This window comes from Chrysochloris asiatica, unplaced genomic scaffold (genome assembly GCF_000296735.1).
Source record: "Chrysochloris asiatica unplaced genomic scaffold, ChrAsi1.0 scaffold00127, whole genome shotgun sequence".
NCBI classification, from domain to species: domain Eukaryota; kingdom Metazoa; phylum Chordata; class Mammalia; order Afrosoricida; family Chrysochloridae; genus Chrysochloris; species Chrysochloris asiatica.
The window spans coordinates 4,484,370-4,493,890 of record NW_006408645.1 but is presented as its reverse complement, the minus strand read 5'-3'; the positions used below and the strand labels follow the sequence as shown (position 1 = coordinate 4,493,890).

General features: G+C 38.1%; 1 protein-coding gene across 4 annotated transcripts in view; it reads right to left on the bottom strand.

The window, feature by feature from the left end:
• The window catches only part of LRRFIP2 (leucine rich repeat (in FLII) interacting protein 2), a 125,225-nt gene that overhangs the window by 88,625 nt on the left and 27,079 nt on the right, over positions 1-9,521 (bottom strand). For 3 of the 4 annotated variants that reach the window (XM_006869161.1, XM_006869162.1, XM_006869163.1), the window contains exon 2: positions 5,643-5,729. In XM_006869161.1, the coding sequence (XP_006869223.1) occupies positions 5,643-5,729 (87 nt within the window). Of the gene's footprint in view, positions 1-4,683; positions 4,735-5,642; positions 5,730-9,521 lie in introns of all 4 variants that reach the window. The other variant, XM_006869160.1, reaches the window with a different exon arrangement.

The window sequence follows — 9,521 nt, the reverse complement described above, 5'->3', positions numbered from 1 at the left end:
TGGACAGTGAATAAGGAAGACAGTAGAAGAATTTATGCTTTTGAGTTATTGTGTTGGAGGAGACTATTGAAGGTGTTTATGGGCTGTCAAAAGCACCAACAGATCTGTGTTGGAAGAAGTACTGCCAGAATGTTCCTTGGAGGCCAGGATGGCCAAACTTCGTCTCTCATACTTCAAACACATTGTCAGGAGGGACCAGTCTCTGGAGAAAGGATATCATGTTTGGTAAGGTGGAGGTTCAGAGAAAGAGGAAGACCCCAGCAGGATGGATTGGCAAAGTGGCAGCATCAATGGGCTAAAGCATGGCAACAATTGTGAGGTTGGCCCAGGATCAGGCAGTGTTTCGTTCTGTTGTGTATAGGGTCGCTGTGAGTCGGTACCGACTCAATGGCACCTAACAACAACAATGGGTTGGAATTAATGTTGGTTCCTTGTTAATACTCCTATTACTATTGTTACTTGAGTCATTTGGTAGCATTGTATAGAAAGAACCAGATGAAATATATTAAAACTTATTTATCTCTTTCAAAGCCTGGTGTGTAGTTGCCATCATTAGACAGCACTTAACAACAACAATATGGTAGCCAGTGGCCACTGAGCCCTTGAAATACTAGAAGTATAAACATGGAACTAAAATGTTAATCTTATTTCATTTTAACCCATTTAAATTTAAATTTAAATATCTATGTATCACCAATAGCTAATATACTGGATCGTACATCTCTAAGTCTATCTGGTACATTCACTCAAAACGCTAAAGGTAAACTCAAAGCAGTATTTTTTATTATATCAAAAAAACTCAAAACACATATTCTAATAAAAATAGTTACATCATCCTTATATAAAAAGGTAAATCATTTAGGTAGATTTTAAGTACTCCTCCCTTGAATAATGGTTAATGTGAAGAAAATACAGGTATGTGTCACTTAATGTCCATTCAGATAACATCTGACCACATATATGTCTGCTTATGTCTGTCCATGGTCTCATAAAGTTGTTTGCTGCTGTTGTTTTTTTTAAGGGAAAGTAGCTCTCCTTTTGTTTACTGTCTCCCCCTATCAGTTTGAAAGACTGAAAATGCAGACTCTTGAAGTTCATCAATGAGACACAGGCATGTGAGACAGAGGACATGCTCTGAGTACAGACTCTCAGACCCTCTCTAGCAGACAGGTGAGCAGCAGAATGGCTGTGGGGCCGGGAATGTTCATGCTGCTCAGGCAGGCGGAGCAATGGGTAGAATTGGATGTGTTCCACTAACTGCTTACTTGATTCCTCTCCCTCTAATCTCACCACTACCAGCACCAGTTCCTCAGGCCTCCACCAGCAGAAGTGACAAGGAAAACCAGAAGCAGCCTCCCCTGTTCATACAAGGCCCAAATCACCAAATGTCCTATTTCACAGACTGTATCATGTACATTAAACAACACATAGCTAAAGAAGTAAACACTTGGATAAATTCTAGGGAGCAGCCCTAGAATTATTTTTAAGAGCTAGATGCACCCTTAAAGCTCATCTAGTCTGATTCTTTTACTTTACGCTAAAAAAAACTGCAACAAAGGAAGATTAAGGAATATATACCCAAGGCCAATGTATATACCAATGGAGTATATACCAATGGAGTATATACCAATGGAGTATATACCAATGGAGAAAAGACTGAAGCTGTCAAGGACTTCATTCTTCTTGGATCAACTATCAACACTCGCGGAAGCAGCAGTCAAGAGATCAGACGACGTATTGCATTGGGCAAATCTGCTGCACAGGAACTTTTTAAAATATTGAAGAACAGAGATGTCAGCTTGAGGACTAAGGTGCGCCTGACCCAAGACATGGTGTTTTCAATAGCCTCATATGGATGCGAAAGCTGGACAGCGAATAAGGAAGATCGTAGAAGAATTGATGCCTTTGAGTTGTAGTGTTGGAGGAGAATACTGAGGGTGCCATGGACTGCCAAAAGAACCAATAGATCTATTTTGGAAGAAGTGCAGCCAGAGTGCTCCTTGGAGGCCAGGATGGCTAAGCTTCAGCTCTCATACTTTGGACATATTGTCCGGAGGAAACAGTCGCTGGAGAAACATGTCATGCTGGGTAAGGTGGAGGGTCAGAGAAAAAGAGGAAGACCCCTAACGAGATGGAATGGCCAGGTGGCATCATTGATGGACTCAAGCGTGGCAGCGGTAGTGAGGTTGGCCCAGGATCAGACATTGTTTCGTTCTGCTGTTCATGGGGTCGCTATGAGCCGGTTCCGACTCGATGGCACCTGACAACAACAACAACCCAAGGCCATAAAGCCAGGAGCAGCATTCAGATCTTTTAACTCTCCAGACCACTGAACCACAGAAAAACCATGCTACATTAGCTACATGTATGCTAACTACATAAAAAGAACAAGAAGAAAATGACAAGCTATTCTGGGTTTTGTCCAGAGAGTTCTCTAGATGAACAAATATCATTTTTCAGATATTTCTGTGCTGCTGTTGAAGTGCTATTCAGTCGGTTCCCACTCACAGTGAACCTGTGTAGGGTTTCCAAGAAACGGCTTGTGGGTTTAAACCACAAACCTTGTAGTTAATAATCCAATGCTTATCCTACAGCGCCACATCAGTTGTACTTAAATTGACAATTTTCTTTAATTAATAGCCCTAACAGTCAAATAAGAAGAGACTTCAGCAAACTGGGTTCCTATATATCAATACAGCCTCATCATCTGGCTGTGGTTAGTAATAAAAGAACCATGAATAAACACCACAATTCCTTAAAAGACAGGTTTATATTTGTTTGAGATTTCCTGGAAAATTATGTCTTACTACATTTACATTAAATTAATGGGAACGAAACATATACTTTGTTTCTTTTAATAAAACCACTCGGCTCACTTGAAGTGAGGACACAGTGGCTTTATTAAAAGAAAACCTCAGCCCTCTGAATACACCTAGATATCTTCTCTGTCAATAGATATAAGGTTTATTAAGTCAGAGCTGGAGCCACTCACTCCTTCAATTTCAAATAAGGAAACCGCTGAACCTGCATTTGCTCATTCAGGTCACCCATCAAAGATCAACTGAAAGTCATGGAAAACTTAAGACTTTTCTTCTTGGTCCCTTCACTTTCCAGTTTATTTAGCAGCTGTGGCACTGCCTCAGACCTTCAGATCCTGGCTCTACCAATGACTAAGCAAATTGTTTACTTCAATCATGTATCTCTTTACGTACAAAAGAGATACAGGTACCTGTCTTACAGTGTGAAATGAAAACCTATGTAAAAAGCACCAGCACAGTACTGACAAACTCTGCTTTATTCCTGAACCTGGTGCCAACATCCTATCTTAACACACACATCAAAAAAAACAGTATGAAAACAAGGGGAAGTTTTTAATATAGGAAGATTCTTCTTCCTAGTAACTGATAGTCCTATTGTTTGCATATGCACTATATATTTTACTATGAACTTTATAAAAATTTATATTTTGTACTGTGACGGCCAAATGCCAACTTCTGCCATGGGTTCACAGACTTCTGTGAGTTACACAAACAAACAAATAATGCTAAGACAAGAATCCATTTGAAAGCAGTAAAAGCAAGCCTCAGAAGGTGTTCAAATGATAATGGACTGTAATGAAACTAAACCCCACCTTCTCTCCAGGTCAAGTCCTAGTCATCTCTGAAGACTTGGGTTAGTCACCACTTGCATGCTATGCCTCTAACTCAAATTGCCCCACCTTCCATAAAAATCTAGCAAACTCACTAGACTCAACCAAATATACTTCACAGAAATAAAAAAGATACGCTTATCTTCATGACCCTTGAACATAAGCATTAAATACTAGAATTTTCAAGTAGCTAGGCTTTGCTTCTTATTTAATGTTCCTAAGTCTGTCCTAAAGTATTAGAATCTTAGATACTTTATTCACAATAAAAAGTTTAAAAAAAAAACTTAGGCAATTTAATTTTAGAGTTATAATACACAACTAAAAGAACAAATTAAACTATTTTCTCCATAAAAATTTCCAACCAAAAGTAATTTCTTTTATTCATAAGAAACACTCTTTAGTGTTACCATCAGTAGTATTTAGTCCAGTTACATGCAGAAGACACTTTCAATAAAACTAATTAGGCAGAAGGTACAAGAAAGGGCAAATACCACACCAAAGTAGAACACATACATGAAGAGTCACTGAATTCAATATCTAAGTTTTCAATCTGTAAGTCATTCTAGTCATAAATATTTTAACTCCTTGTACCTTAAATATTGATATAGAAGAGATTTGCTTGTGAAAGTTGCTTATTTAACACAAAATGAAAGAATGATTTGATTCATCTCTCAATCAAGACCTTGATAATTTAGCAATATAAAAGAGAAAGAGAGAGAGGAGGGAGGAAGGCAGGGAGTGATACACAAAGAGAAATTGATCTGAGGAAGAAAAGTACAAATCCACAGTACGAAACCCATTCATTTAACTCAATCCTTCTTGGTAGTCATGAGATGAATGTGAAACCATTACCTAAAAAAAGAAAATGGTTGAACTCTAAATACACATTTGTTCCACTGCAGATAGAACAGATACTCTCTGACCTTTAGGTTCACACATGCCAAACACCATTCTTTGCAAACTATTAGTCAATGTTTTACTTCAAGACTGCATTATTTCAGTCAAAACATGCATAACAGGTAATCCTGGCCTACCAGCCACTTCTGAATCTGTCCCCATTTTCGATCATAGGAATGATGAGAGTGCTATAAATGCAAAAGTTTCATGAGCAGAACCATTTCTAAACATATTTCAGTCTCTACAAAGTTTTAAATTAATCATACTTTTTTTTCCTACACCCAAGGATAGTAGATTCAAAGTAAATTGTACATTCAAAACTTGGAAACTAAGCTAAGTATGTTCAACAGTAAAGACATATATAATTCTCTATAGTTTAGAAGACCTAAACAAAACATAGTAACTCTCTCCTCCTCTTATAATTTACTATTATTTTAGGAGTATAAAAAATAATGCATTGCAACATTTGTATTTCAGTAAGAATAACATCCAATATTTCAAAATATACAGGGGAACTTCAAAAAGTTCATGAGAAAACTTCATTATCTTTCCATTCCATTTTCCTATAAACTTGAAACCCCATATATAAAGGGTTAAAAACAAAACAACAACAACAAAAAAAAAAAACTAGCAGCATAGCAACTGTTCTTGTTTGTCTGAGCCGTGGCAATATGGAATCTATAAATTTCACTTTAATCTGTTAACAGAGGACAACCTACCAAAACTAGAATTAAGTGTTTAATATTGTTCCACAAGCATTTTTCCACCTTCATACTAAAAAAGAAATCAGAAATACTTTAAAGGGAATTTTTAGAGCCACATCAATGTCTAAATGAAAAGGCAAACAGAGTAAGTAAACATAGTTTCCATTGTAAATCAGCTCAATTTCTGTTCTTTTAAAAAACAGTTTATGCCTTCTTTATGATAAAAACACCAGAAAATTTTCTAAAAATCATCCATAATTCCACTATAGTTAGCCAAACTACTGACAGTAATCAAGTCTTCCTTGTAGTGTTTGAGCCTATATTCAAATACTGAATAGTACCACAAAATTCTTTTATAGTAACACAAACTCTCTTAACTTCTCATAAATTACCTCTTTTTGTTGCCGTTCCAGTTCTCTCATACGTATATCTCTTGCTTCTGCTCGAGCAGCACGTTTTGCTGCTAGTCTTGCTTCTGCCTAAAATGCAATATAAAGATTCAGCTTAAAGTAAAACAACAAGAATAAATAAATAAGGAAAGGAATTTCACCTATCAGTGAGTGTGACAGAGTCAACTTCTATATACTCAGTCACTCCTAAAATCTGGGCCTTTACATTTTAACTGTACATTCAACACATTTCACAAAGAATTCATATTCTTCAAACTTGCTTTGTCCCTCACAAAATTTCTTTCCTTATCATTTCAATCATTCAAACTAGAAACTTTAAAACCAGCATCAGTGTTATTTTAGACATTGCCAACATTGAATTCCTTAGTACCACAGATCCTCTACCAGAGTCTCTCTCAAACTGATCCTCACTTTCTTTATCCTCACTGTTACTGCATGTTTCAGGAGCTCAGCATCTCTCTCTTGAGATAAAACTCACATACCATAAAATTCACCCTTTTGAAGTATACAATTTAGTGGTCACAAAGACCTGTAACTTCTTGTTGTTACTTCTGTTAGTCTTCGTGGCACACTGGCTGATCCCGCGCCATCCTCACAAACGTTATGTTTGAGCCCACTGCTACAACCACTATTTCAATCCATCTCATTGGGGAATACCCTCTTTATCCCCAACCCTGCACTTTACCAAGCATGATATTTTTCTCCAGGAACAGATCCCTCCTGATAACATATCCAAAGCATGAGAGACGAAGTCTCGCAATCCTGACCTCCAAGGAACATTCTGGTTATACATATTCTTCCAACACAGATTTGTTTGTTATTCTGGCAGTCCTCAGTACTTTCAATATTCTTCTTCAACACCGTAATTCAAATGCATCAATTTTTCTACAGTCTTCCTTATTCACTGTCCATCTTTCATGTGCATGTGAGACTACTAAAAATACCATGGCTTGGGTCAGGCACACCTTAGTCCTTAACTGGAATCTTTGCTCTTGAACACCTTAAAGAGGTCTTGTGCAACAGATTTGCCTAATGCAATATGTCATTAGGTTTCCTGACTGCTGTTTCCATGAGTGTTGATTGTGGATCCAAACAAAATGAAGTCTTTGACAACTTCAATATTTATTGGTCCCACTGTGAGGGCTTTTATTTATTTGTTTACATCAAGGTGCAATCCATACTGAAGGCTACTGTAGTTTTTGATCTCTAGCTTTACTGTAGTATTTTAAGACCTGACCCAAGCCATGGTTTTTCAAAACTCTCATATGCATGTAAAAGTTGGACAATGAATAAGGAAAAGAGTATAAGAATTGATTCATTTGAGTTATAGTGTTGTAGAAGAATATTACTGCCAAAAGAACAAACTAATTACGTGTTGGAAGTAAAGCCAGAATGTTTTTTGTAAGCCAGGATAGCGAGACTTCGTCTCTCATACTTCAGACATATGATCAGGAGGGAACAGTTTCTGGAAAAGCACATCATGCTCAAGTGCAGCGAAAAAGAGGAAGACTTCCAATGAGATGGACTGGAATGATGGCAGCAACAATGGGCTCAAGCACAACAATTGTGAGGTTAGCTCAGTACTGGGCAGTGTTTCGCTCTGTTGTGCACAGGGTCACTATGAGTTGGAATCAACTTAAAGGCACCTAACAAACAACAAGAATTCCAAAACATTTTCATCACTCTACAAAGAAGAGCAAAGATGTCAGCTTGAGGACTACGATGTGCCTGACCCAAGCCATGGTATTTTCAATAATCTTATATGCATGCGAAAGCTGGAGAGTTAATAAGGAAGACTGTAGAAGAATTGATGCTTTTGAGTTATGGTGTTGGAGGAGAATACTGAAAGTGCCATGGGCTGCCAAAAGAACCAATAGATCTGTTTTGGAAGAAGTGCAGCCAGAGTGCTCCTTGGAGGCCAGGATGGCTAAACTTCGTCTCTCCTACATCGAACATATTGTCAGGAGGGACCAGTCACTGCAGAAGGACATCATGGTTGGTAAGGTGGAGGGTCAGAGGAAAAGAGGAAGACCCTGAACTAGATGGAATGGCCAAGTGGCAGTACTGAAGGACTCAAGCATGGCAACAGTAGTGAGGTTGGCCCAGGATCGGAGAGTGTTTCATTTCTGCTATGCATAAGATTTCTATGGGTCAGTACCGACTCGATGGCATCTAACAACAACAACAAAGAAGCCCTAGGGTCATTAGCAGTCAATCCCCATTCCGTTTTTCCTCCAGCCCCCAGTAAACCACCAATCTACTTAGTATCTCTACAGATTTGTCTACTCAATGTAGGATAAGCACTGCACTGCCAACATCAAGATCAGTAGTTCAAACCCACCAGAGGGATAAATATGAAGCTTTGTACTCCTGTAAAGATTTACAGCTTCAGAAACCCTAGATAGTGTCTCTGAGTCAGATTCGACTCAACAACAGGAGGTTTTGGATGTTTCATATAAATGGAATCATACAGCAGGAACTCATCGTTTGCTTGGACTATTGCAACTGCCTCTAAATCCATCTATCTGCCTCTAGAATCTGCCCATCATCTATATCGTTTCATGATTCCCAAAATAACCTTTCAAAACACATTTCTGATCAAGTTATTCTATGTTGTTAAGTGTCACAGAGTGAGTTCCAACCCATAGTTACCTATGGCTAAAGTACAAATTCCTTAAAACTGCACAAAGAGGAGAGAAAGAAGATACATAAACATAGAAGTCAAATTCCTGCCCACTTCCCAGTACTTGTGCCATAAGAACCAGCTGTGTACCATCCCTTCATTTCCGAATTCTCAGTGAGCTCTGTTAAAATTTTCTCGACAGATTATTTGCTTGGGAGAAGGTAGTCTCCCTTCTCTCATAATCAGTTCAAATGCAAATTACCTTCTAGGAAGATTCCCTCCTTTACTGGTTAATATTCTGTAATTGCCTCCATTGTGACTTTATTATGTTACATTAAAAATATGTATTTCTGTCTCCTAAAACATTTCATGCTGAAATGTCTATTAAGTAAAAAAAAGTAATACTTGGGCCAGATTATCAAGGAAATAGATTGATATGCAACATGAAATAAAAAAATCTTCTCTCTCTTGGTTTCTATCTTGCAGTGATTTCCACTGTTCTTAACCACAACCTAACTCTGATTCATATTTCCCCTGTGATAACTATGTGGTCCCTGACTTTTGGTGTATTCAAGTCAGAAAAACCACACTGAAAACCATATTATTTTTTTAACATCTTACCGTTAATATGTACTACATAAGAGTGTTACAGCACATAATTTGCTGATGTTACCATTCTCAGGTGTTTATATGCAATATTTCCAACCCTCAAAGACAAAGACCAGATTTATTAAAAACTACTCATTGTTGTTGTTGTTATTAAATACCATCCCACTGAGTCGGTTCCAACCCACAGCGACTCTGTATAGGGTTTCTGAGAAGTGACTGGTAAGCTTCAACCACCGATCTTGCAGTTCAAACCGACTTTTCAGTCGAGCATATTAACCCACAGTACACTCCAAAAACTACTCATAAAAGGCAATAAATAGAGGGGTGGGGCTTGATGGCGGCTATGGTGGAGGTGGAGTGAAGTTTGCCATCAGCAATACCACAGTAAATACCAGGCAGAGGAGATCCTAGGTAGAGCTCCAAAACTTGTAACCACACAGATATGAGTATTTAAAAAGTTTGAAGGCTTATAACTAGTGGAACTTGAAGCTGAAGTAAGAAATCGCATACTTTTGAATCTGCCTGGCTCCGTGGCCAGGAGCCCACAACATGGGCAAAACCAAATGGCAAGACCAAACGGAGGAGCAGACGTACCATGGAAAATGCCACGGGAACCTCAGAGCAAAAGT